Genomic DNA, 17,839 nt, shown 5'->3' on the forward strand with positions numbered 1-17,839 from the left:
TCCGGACCCCCTCATGCTGATTCGGAGTCCGGGCCCCCCTCGCTGTCGTGCTCATTCAGAGTCCGAGGCCCCTCCCCCTCGCTGTCATGCTGATTCAGAGTCCGGGCCCCCTCCCCCACGCTGCGATGCTGATTCAGAGTCCGGCCCCCCCTCGCTGTCATGCTGATTCAGAGTCCGGGCCCCCTCCCCCACGCTGCGATGCTGATTCAGAGTCCGGCCCCCCCTCGCTGTCATGCTGATTCAGAGTCCGGGGCTCCCGGCGGCAGACGAGAAGCCGGCGGGACCCGGGACCGCGTGAGTTGCAGAGGCCGCCACCACCCACCACCACCACCCACCACCCCCACTGGCTCTCTCTGTCTCTCTCTCTCTGTGTCTCTCTCTGTCTCTCTCTTCTAATGTCTGTCTCTTCCCTGTCTCTGTGTCGCCTTCAGCGTCTCTCGGTGGGTCTCGTGTCCCTCTCCGGGTGTGTCTCTCAGTGTCATTCGATAACAAACTATAAAACATTCATATTCAGTGCCTCTCTGTGGTGTCCTGTCCGTCTCCGGGTCTGTCTCTCTGCGTCTCATTCAATAAAAAATTAATATTCAGTGTCTCCGTGTCTCTTATCCCTCTCGGTGTCTGTCTCTGTGTGCGTTTGTCTACCACTGCGTAGATATCACTCTGTGTGTGTCTCATTCTCTGTCTGTGTGTGTGTCTCATTCTCTGTCTCTCTGTCTCTGTGTGTCTCATGCTCTGTCTCTGTGTGTGTCTATTGCCCCTCCGTGTATCTCATTCTCTGTCTTTCTGTGTGTGTCTCATTCTCTGTCTTTCTGTGTGTGTCTCATTCTCTGTCTTTGTGTGTCTGTGTATACGTGTGTCTGTATCTCTTCACGATCGCCCTGTCTCTCTCTCTGTGTGTCATTCTCTGTCACTTCGTCTGCGTCTCTGGGCCACACAGAGGGGGGCAGTGTAGGCGACACGTGTCTGAACGCGGCCTGGGAATCCCTGGGGATACAAAGACGGCTGGGATCCGGTGTGAGTCACGCCACCCACTGTAACTGTACTTGTGTACGGTCGTATAGAGTATGTGTGAATTTACATTATATGGTTGTGAACCGATAATACGTTCTAGATTTGAAGCTTTCGTGACTGCAAGGATTCATACTCTTTGTTTTTTTCGGTAAAGTCACGTAGGTAAAACAATAAAATAAAATAAATGAAAACAACTAAATTAATGTTGCCTCCGAAACGTCGTGATTTAATTTAGTTTTATTTTATTGTTTTACCTACGTGACTTTACCGAAAAACCAAAGAGTATTAACCGATAATACGGTTAAACCGGTAACCGGTTAATGGGAATCGATCCCCGATCCAGAAAAGTAACGAACCGGTAACCGATTCCAGTGGAGTTCAGGGTATTGATTGATTGGGTATGCGAGAACGGACAAACCGCACGGCGGCAGACGTTCGGATAAATACAGTACAGTTAAAGGGGCATCCCTGCAATTTCTTGTCCACGCCACTGCTGGCGGAAGAGCCTCCACGAGAGAAAGAGAGAACTCGAGAGTGGGTATTTGGTCTACTCATCCACATTCACCAAAACAAAACATGGAGTGTGTGTGTGCCCACATTTTACCCCACCGCAAGCTGCGATTCACCCATCCGCAGTGCTGGGTGGACATTCCCGGAAGGTCATGGAATTGACCTCTGGGTTGCAAGGCCAGTGAGCTGGTACCCATTACCCACCCCCACTGGAGCAGCTCCCGTCGTTTTATACCATATCCAAGTGGTGTACTTTGTTAGAAAATAGCTTTGCTGGCTGGATTCCTGGCTGGCTGTCTGGCGTGCTTGTGTGTGTGTGGTAGGAAGGGAGGTGATGGAGTGAGAAGAGATGGGGGGGAGGAGAGTGAAAATGTTCTTTAAACGGAGAGGAAAGCGAGGGAGCGAAAGAGGAGAGAGGGAGGGAGAGAGGCAAGAGAGAGTTTGATGCAGGAAAGGAGGGAGGGGAATAATGAGAGCGAGAGGTCAGAGAGACGGGGGGCAGTGGGTGAGAGTGGAGGGAGGAGATGCATAGAGAGGGGAGGGAGTAGTAGGAGAGAGGACAGAGAGACGGAGCGAGGACTCGATCTACATTGGGATAGACCGGACAGAAGGCAGGAGAAAGGTGGAGAGAGACGCAGGCAAAAGAAAGAAAAAAGTTTGACTGGCTGGAAGGGACGGGCGGACACAAGTACGTGCGAGTTGCTCGTCTCCGTTAAAAAGGTAAAACATGTTAATTTGTACTCTTTGGTTCTTTCGGTAAAGTCACGTAGAAGGAAAATGATAAAAATAAAACAATACAATTCTCACGACGTTTCGATTGCAACACAAACAATCATCAGGTGTGAAAACCACAGCAAGAAAATTTGAGAAAAAAAACGGCACTTTTTTCAAATTTTCTTGCTGTGGTTTTCACACCTGATGATGATTGCTTGTGTTGCAGTTGAAACGTCGTGATAATTTCATTGTTTTATTTTAATTTTACTATTTCCCTTCTACGTTACTTTACCGAAAGAACCAAGAATATGAATCCCTGCAGTCATGAAACCTTTATATCGAAATATGAATTTGTATTACTAGACACATCGATACCACCGGTTATTACCGTTTTTGTAATGCAAATGACATCTCGTATATTTGTGGGTATTATGAATGCCCAGGTCACTAGCAAATGAGTCTATCCTGGCCTCCTGAGTTCAAGTCTACTTTAAACGTAAAACAAATACACGTGAATGTGTGTGTAATGCAGCCTGTGGGGGCTATGCGGGGGATTTATGTCTTTGAATGCACGTGGTTAGTCGTCCTTCAATGAGTACCTGGTGCGGTCCGTAAACATTAGCACTGGGGAGACAAAGGCGGCCGGACGTGGTCCTGGCCACCCACCTCTGCCTTTCCGGCCTTAATAGGTGCTCGCTAACAGCACCTGCTCCAACAACCTGTTAAAGTTGATCGTTCTGTTTTGATCGTTTATTTTACTGCACAGTTATTGACCGCTGTTCAATTATTAACTTCTTATTCGTGAAGGGCCTTGCAACGGTTTATCGCGAAGGGCACTACATCAAATAAACACTCATTTATCGACGATTACGGGGATATATTTGTTTGTCTTTGTAGCGTATTCGACTTGTGCCAAATGGAGGGAGCGCGGAGATGTTTTGGCACGTGGAGTGATGTTGGTGGGGCGAGGTGGAGATAAAGTGGCGTTGAGTCATTTCGTCGCTGTGTCACCAGGTGCCACGTCGCTCGACCCACGGCCCCACTCGTGTAGGGGCCCTTGTAAAGTAAGGCGTGACGGATGCCACTTGGCGTGGTACACAAATAGACGGTTGTAATATATTCATTACAAAGGTGATGAATTGGAATTTACCTCTGGGTAGAGACATGGAGAAAATCCGTGGGTGTGTGTGAGAGAGAGAGAGAAACCAGAGCTGGCGCAGTAGGGAGCAGTCATCTCAGTCAACCCGTGGCACCTGGGTTTGTCCAGTGACCTGTCAGCAGCAAGCCTACGACACTTCACGTGGTCTCAAAGTGCACCTAGCCTGGCACATGCGCCGTGGTGACGTCACCGCCACTTCGTGGCAAATGGCGGTAGTTGTTTCTGGGGTGGGTTCCACCACGTGAAGAACTGAGGGTTTTTTGTTCCTCACAGGGGAAATGTGAGGGCTGGTTAGGGCTGAGCCGAAGCCAGGGATATACAAAATTCATTTGCTCTTGATCTAAACATTTCCGCTTGGTGTAAATGTGACTGACGGGGGCTTGCGTGGCAGTGGTTGATGTGGTCCAGGAGGAGAGAGTTCCTCTCCGCGCTGTTCACACTGACAGTTGGCACATGTGCCCACTGCCACTGTGGATGGAAATTTAATTCCGGCTCTTCGTGTTCCTGGAGACACAAGAGTCGTTCACGATTGGAACAATTTCAGTTTTTTTATGTTCCCTTGGGAGCGGTCCTGCTGCTTGCAACAGCTTTGCTGACAGTTCTGGCTCATGTCCACCTGCTGACAGTGCGACAGTACGAGAGAGAGAGAGCGAGAGAGCGAGCAAAAGGTGAAGAAGAACGTAAAGCAAGTGGTAAAACCGTATAGAGATAGCAATAAGGTAATTACTGTAGATTAGAATGCAAAAGTCACCAAGTAAAAAAAAAGCAGTGATGAACTCTTAGTTCCCTACAAGACATTAAGAAGCAAAAAAAGAAATGCTTTTTACAGGAGATGTGGCATGGGACTCATGCCGAGGAACCTATACTCTTAACGACCACCTTATCCATTTCCCCCTCCCCCACTCTGCACGTCCATATATCAAGATAAAAAATGAAATATTATACCATCCTGAAAAAAGTTATGTTGAGTAGAGTTGTTCGTCTCCCCAGAAGTTTAGATTTCAGAGTAATTTTTATTGAAAATGAGAACACGATCGCCTACTGGTGTGAGAAGCCGAATGTTGCAGTCTCATCCTCTTCTATGAGCTCGAGCCAGGGACCGCTGCTGCTTGTCGCTCTTGAGTGCTTCTTGTTTCACACACATCTTACAGAACAGGTCTCCAACAGCAATGGCCATGTGTTCATCGTAGCGCATCGAATTTGACGTGCGCCCACGATGCCCCCATTCGTGTCACTTAAACTATAAACTAAACTATTTACATTTTACCAGGAAAGGCCCACTGAGCTATATAACTGTTTTTCGGAAGTGACTTGGCCACAAATGATAGCTCGACTTATCATGTGTAGATTTATAGCAGCCAAATAATCTAAATGCACGTTTCTACATGTGGAGGGAAAAACCAGAGGACCCGGACAAAAATCTACGCGACCACGGGGAGAACATGCAACGTCCAAATATACAAGCGTCAGGGTCGGAATCGAACCCACGACCTATATACCAAGTGATTTTTTTTTGGCCATCTGGCTGAAAACGTTAATTCTGTGAGTGCCGTGCGTACGGGTAGGCGAGTTGTCATCCACTCGGCTCTCCAGCGCCAGTCAGCCTTCACATGATTGGTCCCCCACACTGTACACCCTCTCTGTGTAGCCATGGCTGTTTAAATCCGTGTATTGTAATTATCATCTATAATTTACCGTAATCTTATTAACATTCCTAATCCACACGTCCCGTCCTCCAGGATAACCTTTACTGCCAGTTCCCTTAATCACAGGCCAGCTTCGCGCACAGCTTGAGAAAACGGTTGTTAATTAAACGTGCTAGGTGATATTTTGTGGTGTCAGTGTTTTTTAAGTTACGTAATTGCGCATTCATAGCATTATTATGTGCTGGAAAGACGTCCCCACGATTATTCAGGCTTTGACAGGTTTTACCGTCTAAAAGGTGAAGCCCTACAATTTCTCAGGACTACTGTCACAAGTATCTCTACTGGAGGGAGCTCTAGAAAGCCCCCTCTGAGGGTATTTTGGCCTACTTTTCAACGCTGGGCAGTTTTCCTGGAATATCCGAATTGTATTGTATGTGACGCAGCTTCTGTGTGCCACGATGGCGAGATTTTAACTACCTCGCCTAGTATACAGGTCGTGGGTTCGATCCCGAACCTGACGCCTGTATATTTGGAGTTTGCATGTTCTCGCCATGGTCACGTGGATTGTTCTCCGGTTCCGTCAGTTTTTCCTGCCACATTTAGAAACATGCATTTTGAGTATTTGGCTGCTGTAAATGTCCACATGATAAGCCACTTCGTTGAGCTATCATTTGTGGCCAGGTTGCTTCTTAAAAAGAGCTATATAGCTCAGCTGGGCCTTACCTGGTAAAAGAAAAATAGTTTAGTTTAGTATTCGCCACTGTAATTACATCAACGGTTTTTGCTGCTCATGCCAGGATCTTCCGGTGCGATGAGTGAGCACGAGGCGCCCGGCCTCGGTTCGGACAGGACGAGAGGAGCGGAGGTGGACGAGGAACAGGACGAGGTGGAGCGCAAGGCCACTGTCCCCGCAGAGACCAAGAGGCTCGCCTTCGTGTGGTGCCAGGAGTACCTGTCTGGCATGTGGAAGACGCTGCAGGAGAATGAGTTTCAAATCAGTATTATAAGGTAATGGCGAGCCCCTCGGCACAAGCTTCACTTCCGCTCTGTCCGTGGTGGGGGCATTTAAAAATATATTCTTGGAAGCTGAGTCCACAAGCGGGCAATGTCCTACTTTACACCTCATGTCCATATGAAATCTTCCCTGTTGCGGCCCACAGTTGACGATCTCATTTGCTGCCTTGTGCTTTGAAGTTCGCTTTGAGCTTATAAATAATTCCGTTTTTGCCGGGTTCTCGGCTTCCAGAGGACATTTTCCGGCTGTACCTAAAAACGCCACTTGCTTGAGTAGTAGTAGCTGGGAACATTGACATCGAACGAATCCTCTGGTATTTCACGAACCTTCTCCGAGCAAGCGAACCACATGACCGTGAGGTCTTGTGTGAGACCCGCATTATTCTAAAATCCGTGAGACTGAGCTTGTGGCGAATACGAGGAGGGAAGCAGGAGGATTTATCCACAATTTTGGCTGTCACCTGATGAGACTGGTTGTCATTACTGGCAAAACATTGTACCCGAATTGTAAATGTTGTGGGTTTACTCTCCAAACACCAGTCTGCTGAACTATGGCATGTTTTGTTTATGTGACAAACCTTACTAATTGGTTGTGTCGGATGTTGGCAGGTTTAACGACACATATTTACGCAATCTAACCCCAAAAAAAACTCTTGTGGATAATATTGGTCGTGAAAGCCTACATATTAAAATGAGGAGCGTTTCTTGTTGATTTATAAATACCGGTTATATCTCAATCATACCTGAAAATTGGAGTCAATAACCAGAGGTGTGGACTCGAGTCATGTGACTTGGACTCGAGTCAGACTCGAGTCATGAATTTGATGACTTGCGACTCGACTTGGACTTGCATAACAATGACTTTGTCCCACCTCTGTCAATAACACGGGGATGTGTCCTAATCTTGGTTCGCTCTGCGCGGCAACACATTTGTGACGTGGGCCGGGGTGATGTAGAAACGCAGGGTTCAGGTAGCATAGTCCATAGATCATTTTAGGAGCGCAAATTCCCTTTTCTCTAATCTTGTTCAACACACGTCATCGCGGATAAAAACAGTTGTGTAGACTGTTTGAAGAAGACTGATGTGGCCGCACGTCAGGGAGGATGTTGCTGGCAAGTTGCAGATATTTCTTTCTGTGATGCGTCATTGCTAATGCAGTGGGAAGAATTAAGGGCATTGATGGAACTCATCGTTTAATAATTAAACTCTCGAAAAGCCGCCCAGTACCGCTTCATAAAAACACACGAGGCTGCAACACTGGTGCTGTGTTGTGTAATGTTAAGGATATCAAATGACACAATTATGCTGTGTCATCATCATACAGCATATCACTACATTTTTATATACGTCCAATGTGCAGTATTTGTCCAAACAAACATCATTTTCACTGCTTGTTTTACAGTGGGGGGCTCAGCAACTTCCTCTACCTGTGCGCGCTCCCGGACGGGAAGCAGAACTCCAGAGACGAACCAAGAAATGTCCTTTTACGAATCTACGGCCGAATCCTTCAGGTGCATTTCTGTTTGTACAAATAACATGCTGGCATGCACGCACGCTTGTCTGTGCCAAACCCCGTGATGTGCTTGTTACAACACGGCGTGATCTGTGCTGTCTGCTGCTGCTGTGTTGTTGCATGCTGTTTTGTGCAGCCGACTTGGCAGTGGATCACGGGGTACAGCGCCCTGTCCATGTGCAGTGGGCTGTCCATGTGCAGCCCATTGTCCATGTGCAGCGCGTTGTCCATGTTCAGCGCCCTGTCCATGTGCATCCGGCCTCATGGTTCAGCGGTAGAGCCAGTGGCTCGCACTCGCAAGGTTGGGAGTTCACATCCTGCTTGGGGATCGACTCCACTCACGATCCCTCCTGGGTCGATACAACGAGTACCACTTTGCGGGGAAGTCGACAGCTGTCCCTGTGGGCAAACTCGCCCCGGCCATACGAATGTGGAATTTCTCACCACTGGCCCAGGGCCGAGCAGGATATAGCTTCTTCTTGGTTCTTTCGGTAAAGTCACGTAGAAGGGAAGTGATAAAATAATAAAAATGAAACATAATAAAATCAAATAATTCTCACGACGTTTCGGCTACAACGCGACTTTACCGAAAGAACCAAGAAGATGTATCCCTGCAGTCACGAAAGCTTTAAATCGAAAAAAGGATATAGCTTGCGCTTGTGCCGTGTGTCCTTGCACCGTTTGACACAAACGCTGTTGTTTACCGAAGGGGCACCGTGTTCTGAAACTGGTGTGTTGTTCCGTGCGTACGGCACACCGCGTGCGTGCCCGAATGGCACACGGCATCCCGTGACGTGGACGCGATGCGCGTTGTACTCGCTGTACGGCACGCGTCGTTTTGCGGTGTGTGTGCAGGGACAAGATGCGCTAGTACAGGAGAGTGTGATGTTCGCTATCCTAGCAGAACGAATGCTGGGTCCGAAACTCTACGGGGTCTTCCCTCAAGGCCGCTTGGAGGAGTACATTCCTGTAAGCTGATCGCGCAGCGGCTGCGGTGGGGGATGAGCCCACGATCGGCTGCACACCGAGCAAAACATCGTTACCGTGTTCACACAATTAAAAGACGCTCCGGAAAATAAGACGCACTCATAATTTTGGGGTCGTTTTGAAAGAAGACATTTCTGGGAAATCGGGAAACATGGGTGTGGCATGCGAGTGTACGTAATGTGGCGTTAGACTCTCTGTCTTTGTGCGCAGTGAAGCACATCTAGTCCGCGAGGATGCGGATCGTCTCAAACATCTTAGGGGGTCGCCTTTTGCACCGACAATTTGGATATTTTTCAGCCAATTATCAGTGGAAACTGTATTTTCGCCAACATATGAATCATGCCGCGTGTACTGTACCTATCCCCCCTTCCCCCCGCCTTCTTCTAGTACCAAGAACTCTTAATCCCATCCTTCAGGATGAGCAAGTCGTTGTGTTTGTCTGCGATGTTTCAGAGCAGAAGACTGAGAACTGCGGAGCTTGCTTTACCACAAGTTTCCGCGGAAATTGCAACAAAACTTGCGAGATTTCACGAAATGAAAATGCCATTCAACAAAGAGCCCAAATGGCTGTTCAGCACAATGAAGAGGTAAATAATGAATGTGTCGTGGTTTTTAATGTGATTTGCCAAAGCATTGGGTGTCAAGAATAGCACGGCACGGTCACCTGTTTCTGTTCACGACTGTATATACGGAGCAATCATAACCCGTTAATATCCACCATCCGCGTTCTGTCCACTGCTGGATGAAGTCTTGTCCATCGCCTACTGTCACGGTCCCGCGATGCCATAATCCATCTTAATTCCCCCCACGTGAACCGATGTCATCTTTCCATCTCCTTGCTCGTCGTGTTCGGCTCTGGTTCCATCACCGGTCTCGTTCGTTGTTCATCGCCCCTATTTAGCAAACACGAGCACACTCGGTATTCTTACCGGTCAAGATAATGCTTCTAATAAGCATTTTTCTTCCGATCCATGTGTTGCTCTTTCTCTCTCTCTCTAGTCCCCAGCATTTATCTCTTCCCTGCTTCTGCGCACACTTTTCAGCTTTTGTTCCATTTCCTTTTGGCAGTGTCCCCGTGTTTTCGAACCATGTGTTGGAGCAGATATTGTGCACAGGTTGAAAACTTTAAGCTTTGGGCGCTTTGGCAATGTTACTTTTAATTACCGATTTACATTTCAAAAAAACACACCCTGACCTGCTCGTGCTCACTTTTGTATTTCATACATTTCTGTGGGCCTGTTAATCCCTATTAATACTTTATAATACGCTTACGACCAATGTAATAAGATTTGGAATTCATGACTATAATTATTTTTGATACAAAGTATTTTTAGCACGGTTCGGTCACTCAGAATATAAAGATAATACTGTACTATAATTATTAACAATGCAAAAATGCCCAGAACCTAATACACACGTTAAGTTTAAATTATTTAAACGACGCTTGCCGATTTCTCTTCCTTATGTCGCAAATGCAAGCACTTCCCTTTCCTGCCCCTGATGGCCACATCCCATCTCTGTCTGTACAGCGTCATGACGTGCGCTTGCATTTAGATCGTCCGTTAATTTATGTTGTCTTGTGTATTGGATGGTTTGTCTCTTTGGTGTATACACTCAGTCCCACAGTGTTCACAGTGATTAGAATTCAGTCTTCCGTCTTTTGCGTAGCTTTGCGACCGTTTGATCTGTTCGATATACGTTACGCAAAAACAGGCGGGACGGTCTTGTTCTGTAAATTGTGTGTGGCTTGTCGCGATTATCGTTTTGTTTGTATTTAGTTGCTGTGTGTGTGCACGCCGTATTTCCTACAGCTACATGGAGCAGGTAATGCTGCTGGAGTTCCCAAAGGAGCCACAGGCGAGGAAGTTTAAGCACTTGATGTCGTTCAACCTCCCACACGAGATGGAAGTTCTGGGGTAATAATTGCTACAGATGTCCTTACGTAGATACCGGCGTTGTGCATTAGAAGTGACCAGGAGATGACAGTGCAGCAATCGATTTCTGACTGCATCCACACAGAGATTTTGAGCGTTGCACCCTCATAAGGTGTGGGCTTATTCTGTGTATTCGCGTTCCCTTCCCAAATACTCACAAATGGAACTGGCTAAGATCTCGACGAATGTGACCCGACCCAAAATGCGTCTTGAGGCTCGGTAAACCTTTCCTGGGTAAAAGTGGGAAAACTTATATTTACACCCCCCTTTTTCGTATCACTTAGAACAGTGGTTCTTAACCTGGGGTGCACGCACCCCCTGGGCATGCGAGATACCCTTTCTAGGGGTGTGAGGCATGGCCACATTTCTTGAGAAGGTAAATCGTCGAAACACAAATTAAGCAGGGGCACGTAAGTACAACTACCTTGTTTTATTAAACCTATGTATTTATTAAGAACTACTGACTTGGAACATTACGTTAGTGATGCAGTGCAGATTCGCCGAGCATGGCGTCGTCTTGGCCTTTACGTTGACCTCATCTGATGACTGCCGTTGATGTCCCCCTGGCTGTGCCCGCGCTGCAGAAACCTTTTGGCCGCCACCCCCTCCCCCGTCGTGTTTTGTCACAACGATTGTCAGGAAGGTGAGTCTCGCCCCCTGTGCCGCACCGCACGCAAAGTCACCTTGACACACGGTGACGCGCGGTGCACAATGCCCACGGCTCTGTCACCGTCTGCCGACGGCTTCGTCACCGACTGCCAACGCACTCCGCTGCTCGTACCAAAAGGCTCTTGGCAAAGTCTGGCGGCGTGGGTGGAATCGGCCGTGACGACCTCTTGAACCCGATGTTGATGCCGCGATGCCTGTAACTTGACCACAAGGCAACAACTTGCGCCTCGGGCAGGCGTACGTAATGCCGTCAAGCGCGCATGGTCATTTTCTCAGCGTTCATTATTGTCTACAAATTAATATATTGCTGGAATGGCTGCAAAAAGCTTGACCGGTGAATGAATGAAGGGGCGCTGCGGTGGCGAAATGTCAACTCCCTCGCCTGGTATGGAGGAGGTTGTGGGTTCGATCCAGACCCTGACGCCTATATATTTGCATGTTCTCCCCGTGGCCGCGTGGATTTTTCTCGGGTTTTTCCCTCCACATGTAGAATTAACACACGTTTAAAGTATTTGGCTGCTGTACATTTCCACGCGACAAGCCGCTTCGTTGAGCTATTGTTTGTGGCCAGGTCGCTTCTGGAAAAGAGCTACATAGCTCAGAGGGCCTTACGTGGTAAAATTAAAAAAAAAAGTAATAGAATGCTATTGTAACGTGGTGGATTTATATTGAAAGTGAGGTTATGGTGTTGACCTCGGCGTCGCGCATCGGGGGTTGCAAAAATCGATGGTGGCAGCCGTCGGGATGGGTGACCATGAGCTGTGGGCACCGCATTGCAGCGTTTGGCAGAATGGCTGCCGCAGGGGAAAGTAGCCGTGGGGCAGTGCAGCCGTGGGGGAGTTGAGCCGCGAGCGCTGTTGACGCGCCCACGGCCGGCCCATGTCGGTTATGTAAATGGCTGCAGAAGCTGGTGGTGGGCGTGTATTGGTTTTTAGAATGAACTCTCGGAAGGCAGTGTGACATCTCCAGTGTTAGCGAATGACCTCCCCCTGAAGGTGACACCACAGAACTAATTCCGAAGTCCCTCGGTTGCCTGTAACCCATGCCAGGCAGTGCACCTTCTCACGCTCTGGGGGGGGGGGGTGGGGTTGGGTTCACATGGCGACCAAGGCATTGTTTAGTTCTCTGAAGTTGGAATGTGTTAAATTAGGTACAACATCTTTATTTCATGGGGATTTGTGATAAATCATTGGTTACCATGTTGACGCCGTCAGCTCGCTACACCCGGTTAAATTGCAGCTGGTGGAAACACAGATTTGAACTCTGGATCTCAGTGCTGGTTCAGTGCTTTGAATGGGAGCATTTATATTTCACCGAAGGATTATTCATTACCACGCGCACTGAACTGTAACATTACATGGTCCGTCTATAAACATGCCGTTTAGCGTAGGTGCGTCTTTGCTATATGAAATGCATTTAAAGCCATGCAAACGAGGCATTTGATAATGCTATCCGTTGAAACTGTTTTGATGTGTATTTCAAAAGGCAACATTCTCCTCCTGGAAGATGAAGTCAAGGCAAATGAAGACAAACTCATGATTATCGACTTTGAATACTGCAGCTATAATTACAGGTGAGTGCCAATGCCCAGAATCTGTGTTTAACTTTGTTGGGCGTTTTAAGACTGCAGATTATTTAAACAGATTAAATTATTCATAATCAACGTTTTTGGGTTTAGATCGCGTTATTTATAAATGTGTCGTAACCCTCCACCACCCGACACGGCCAATCAGTAAAAAAGTGTCATGTTGACAAAAGACAAATTAGTTCACTGCTTTAGCCCACCGGTGTGTTGAAGCGCGAAACCACGACATTTACAATTTGAGTACGCCGGTGGGCTAAAGCAGTGAACTAATTTGTCTTTTGTCAACGTGACACTTTTTTACTGATTGGCCGTGTCGGGTGGTGGAGGGTTACGACACATTTATAAATAACGCGATCTAAACCCAAAAACGTTGATTATGAATAATATTGGTCGCGAAAGCCTACGTGTTAAACAGATTAAATTATGTTGAACTTTATCACCATGCGTCACCAACCGTGCTAATCGGTGATGCTGCTTGCATTGGCAGTGATGCACAAATAACAAACAAAAGTAATTTGAAAACAACACTGTTGGCCTTAAAAAGAAAGAGTATATTACGGATGCCGTTTCTGGCAATGGCCCTCTTTTACAGCACGTAGGCCTCGGTGAGGAATCGTTGCAATGCAAAGCGCCTTTCCTTTCGCACAGCACTTAATCTCGTGTGGTTTTGTAGTTGGTGATAGTGAACAAGGTAACAACAGAGAATAGGGACAAAGGAAATAAAATACAATCAAAAAGTCATGGACCACATTACTATCATGAGGCCAAATTAAATACGTCGCGACTAAAATTAGTTTATCGAAGCAGGACTGTAAGGGGCAGCCTTCGGCTTTGAGCGCAAGATTTCTTTGTAAGCATGTGTTGAACTTCCTTCGCACCATACGTAGCCAACCGTGCTAATCTTGGGCAACAGCACACAATTTAGCTCAATGAAATAAAAGGGTCGTTCACGTTTTCATAATTTTGTCAAAGTTTTTGTCGCTCGTCGTAGTTTGTACGCAGAGGCTGTCCTCGTTTGCTGCTCCACGTGTGGAAGTCGCGTGCCGAGTAACGACCACCACCCCCCCCTCCCCTCTTCCCTCCCGCAGGGGATTCGACATCGGCAATCATTTCTGTGAGTGGACCTACGACTACACGCACGACGTGTGGCCGTTCTTCACTGCCAACCTGGACAAGTATCCGAGCCGTGAGCAGCAGGTAACTCCCCCCTCCCCCGCAGGCGACCCACACCGTCCGTCTTCCTCCGCCGTCTCTCGGTGAAGCAACTTGAGCTCTCGACGTCGGTCGCTCGCGGGAAATGAGCGGCGTACACGGCGCCGCGTCCATCTGGGTTCCCCCGCCACGGGGAGAACGGAGTTTCCTCCTCTGCTGTTCTGCGCATGGCAGAAATGTCAAAAGCTAGCGGGGAAAGTGCAGGCGTGTAGCTTTCTCTGCGGGTACTTCAGAGAGGGTGGGGGCGGGGGGCAAACATGCGCAGTTCTTTGCGCCCCCTTTTTAACGCCCGTCTTTGTCGTGTTTGGTTTTTCGCAAACGCACATCTTGGAAATGCGTAGCCTGCTTACGGACTTTCCAAGATAATTAACAAATTGCTGTCGTTTTATTTCCTTCGTTGCAGCTGCACTTTCTGCGGCATTACCTAGCAGAGACCCAAGCCGGTAACCACATGAATGGCTGCAGCAGCGCTCCAGAGAATCACGTGGGAGGAGGAGGTCAGAATGACGTTTCTGGCGGTGGGCGTTTGGGCGGAAGGTCTGCGGACAGCGCGGGACTACCCAATGCAAGTGGCGACACCGCGGTTTTGGAGGCCATACTGGTGGAGGTGAACAGGTGATGATGCCCTCTCTTGCAAGCGTAACCTCTTTTTGCCTGAAGCATTTCACCAAGGGGCGAGGTGCTCGCCGGGTGGCTCAAATACTAATAAACCTCGTTTTCAAGTGCAGTGCGTTGATGGCCTCAAGCCTATTTTAGCAGCGACTGCGTGAAAAAAACATCGAATTAAATTTGGTCCTGCACTTAATATTGCTGAATGCCAGCTCTGAGAATAAAAAAAACATTGGTTTGACCGTCATGCGGAAAATATTCCTCTGTCGTTGAGTGAGTGGGAGAGTGCTGACCTCTGCTGTGAGTCTTAAAGAGATGTCCAGTGGTAGCTCAGTCATATCGGCTTTTGTGGGCCGTTTTCGATATCTCTGCTTACGGTCGCCGTCTCGTGACGCGGGCCGATAGTATTCGGGGTGGGGGGGGGGGGGAATTAGGGGAAAAGAAAGGTTTGGTTTTTAAATGGATATCGCAAGGTGTCAAGGAATGCGCGATTGCCCCCTTTGTGTTCAGGTTTGCTCTGGCTTCTCACTTCTTCTGGGGACTGTGGTCCATCCTCCAAGCACACATGTCCACCATCCAGTTTGGATACTTGGTAAGGTGGACCCTTTTACACAACATAACCGTGCAACGTCCCTCTGCGGAGCAGCTTGTGTCTTGTTTACGAGTGCGCCACGGTGGCGAGATGTTAACTCCCTCGCCTGCTATGGATGAGCGCATGGGTTCAATCCCGACCCTGATGCCTGCTGTATATTTGGAGTTTGCATGTCTCTCTCTCTCTCCGTAGTCGTGTGGATTTTTATCCGGGTCCTCCGCTTTTTTATCCACATATTAGAATTAACATGTGTTTAAGAGTATTTGGCTGCTGTAAATTTCCACGTGATAAAAAGAAGTCACAGTCGAATCTGTATATTTTGTGAAGTGGCGAACATGACAATGGAGCGAGAAACTTCTCTGAAGTTTAGAGTGCGGTATAAACTAAACACTAAACAAAACCATTTTTTTATTTTACCAGGTATGGCCCACTGAGCTATGTAGCTCTTTTTCAGAAGCATCCTGGCCACAAAGTGGCTTATCATGTGGAAATTAATATCAACCAAATACTCTAAATGAAAATATTTGTGTGGCATCATGATTATGCACTGTGCATGATTAATAGACCTAAAAAGTAACAATAAGCGTTACATTTTAATGACACGACACTTTTTTACATAACTGTGATACGGACGAGCAGGACAATGATTGTAAACGTGTTGCCAAACGTGTGTGTGCATGCGTGTAGGATTACGCACTGGCAAGATTTGAGGCATACTTCAAACAGAAGCAAGTGTTTTCCTAAAGCATCGCTCGTTCCTGCAGAAGACTACGCCGCCTTGTGTTGCTCATGTTCGGAAGCCGATGTACGATTAGCATTTTATGGTTCTTTGTAACCACTTACTGTTTGATTTGTGGTTGGTTTTGAACACATTCCCGACATAAGCTTGACACCCAAACGCAAGCATCCTGCCAGCCTTGACAATAAGGGTGAACACTTAGGGCACAATTCGCGTGTTGTCGAACGTTCATGTCTGTGCTTTTACCAATGTGTATCCCCATTGCCAGCAGTGCGACAGATTTCCAAAGGGGTGGGACGGATGAGCTGTCTCGTATGTTTGTGTGGGGCATCTGTTCCTGTGTGTGTTGCAGGAACGCCTTGCGTTTCTCCTGCATCGCGATAGAATGTTCATTCACGGCGTACATTTGCCACTGCCACTGTAATCTAACGGTACGCCATAAGAATTTTTTTTGGGTTAGATCACGTAAATATATAAATGTGTCGTTAAAACCCACCACCACCCGACATAGCAAACTAGTAAGGGTTATCACGTTAACAGAACGTGCCAATTCGTCACTAGTACAGCACACCGGTGTGTTGGAGAGCCAAGCCACAACATTTACAATCTGAGAACGACGTTTCGCCAGTAATTACGACTAGCTTCATCAGGCGACAGCCAGATTTGTGGAGAAGTCCACCTGTTTCGTTCCTTATATAGAGGCGCAGATGTGGTGACCACACTTCTGCGCTCTTGCACAATGTGGTGGGGGGGGGGGATTACTGAGGCAACGTACATTATGCATGTGCATTATGCGAGCCCTTTGAACTTGTCCTTCCTGTCTATTGTTTATTAAAATAGCCCTACCAACGGTAATCCCTATTGAAGTACGCTGCCCTTTGTAGGCATGCATTTAAATAATGTATTATTTGATTATTCGCTTCCACGTAGCACTAAGGCGGTAGCCGAACGGTTTAAGTTATTTTGATTTCTTTAAATTTAGATATTCTCTAATTAGTCTTGGCCAGTAGTAGCTAGTTTTGCACAAAACTTCAACAATCAAAATCAATTGAGTGTCCTTGTTGGCACGCGTGTTCTGCTACTGCTGACAGTTGAATTTGGGATACTTTAATATTTCTCTGACGTTCTTTTAGTCTCGTGCTGATCATTCGTCCTGTTTGCCCAAGATAACATTTACCACACGTGCAGTTAATCCTGTACACACACCTTCTGTTGATTGCGTTTAATTTACGAAAGCCGATCTGCTCATTCGTAGGGAAACCATTCAAGCGAAGAGCCCCTTTCCGTGTCGTTTTTCCAAATCGTACACAGCAGCCATTTCATACTGTTTTACAAAATCAAACTAATGGGCATTTTACAAACTCGCATTTCTCAATGCCTGTAAAATTGATCTTTACGTAGTATATTTTAATCTTCGTTTTTAAAAAAATATTGCACACTTTATCAGCAACTGTGATGTCTTTGTTAACAGTAAAGCAGAAATGTGCTTTCTGATCAAAGACTAATTGTCTTTGCCTGTTTTAAGATAAAGGCTGTAACCTGTGAAGGTAAACAATACTTGATTTGAAGTTTTGTTTGTCCTTATGATGATTCTATTAAATACCAAACAGAAAAATTAAAATATTAATTCCTGCTAATTGTTGTCTGGCTTTGTCATCTGCATACAGCAAGCATGGCAAGGAAGCGCTTGCACACAACTTATATAATAACTGCGAAGGTGACTGGCGTCGGCCCAATACTTGACGTTATGTAATGTGGATTTGGCAACAGGGCTTGCCAGGAAATATTTCCTATCTTGACAACAAATAACAGTGATGCTGATATTGACCACAACAATCTTGTCCGACAAATAATTTTAGTTAGATAATTATGATGGTAAGAGTATAAAGGTCGACATGTTCACCTATGTTTGTGCGATGATCAATAGAATATACTTCAGATGGA

General features: G+C 47.0%; 1 protein-coding gene across 3 annotated transcripts; it reads left to right on the plus strand.

Annotated features, from left to right (window-relative positions):
• Window positions 1–215: 215 nt before the first annotated feature.
• On the plus strand, window positions 216–17,532 carry LOC144718660 (choline/ethanolamine kinase-like). 3 transcript variants are annotated; one of them, XM_078594084.1, is made up of 12 exons: window positions 216–294; window positions 5,838–6,048; window positions 7,458–7,566; window positions 8,424–8,537; window positions 9,009–9,142; window positions 10,367–10,471; window positions 11,074–11,132; window positions 12,644–12,731; window positions 13,832–13,940; window positions 14,359–14,570; window positions 15,075–15,156; window positions 15,844–17,532. In XM_078594084.1, the coding sequence occupies exons 2-12, from the start codon at window positions 5,852–5,854 to the stop codon at window positions 15,898–15,900; spliced, it is 1,266 nt and encodes a 421-aa protein (XP_078450210.1). In that variant the 5' UTR covers window positions 216–294; window positions 5,838–5,851; the 3' UTR covers window positions 15,901–17,532. The 3 variants fall into 3 exon arrangements, with proteins under 3 accessions (XP_078450210.1, XP_078450212.1, XP_078450211.1); XM_078594086.1 differs by lacking the exon at window positions 216–294 and adding an exon at window positions 591–1,012; XM_078594085.1 differs by lacking the exon at window positions 216–294 and adding an exon at window positions 2,061–2,241.
• The last annotated feature ends 307 nt before the right edge of the window (window positions 17,533–17,839 follow it).

Source organism: Lampetra planeri, chromosome 5, assembly GCF_965212315.1.
Source record: "Lampetra planeri chromosome 5, kcLamPlan1.2.h2, whole genome shotgun sequence".
In the NCBI taxonomy this organism is placed as follows: domain Eukaryota; kingdom Metazoa; phylum Chordata; class Hyperoartia; order Petromyzontiformes; family Petromyzontidae; genus Lampetra; species Lampetra planeri.

Excerpts from the sequence above, each read along its gene's own strand:
- LOC144718660 (XM_078594084.1), top strand. The coding sequence starts at position 5,852 with ATGAGTGAGCACGAGGCGCCCGGCCTCGGTTCGGACAGGACGAGAGGA. Across the intron at positions 9,143-10,366 it reads CTGTTCAGCACAATGAAGAG|CTACATGGAGCAGGTAATGC; the intron begins GTAAATAATGAA and ends TATTTCCTACAG. Across the intron at positions 10,472-11,073 it reads CACGAGATGGAAGTTCTGGG|AAACCTTTTGGCCGCCACCC; the intron begins GTAATAATTGCT and ends CCCGCGCTGCAG.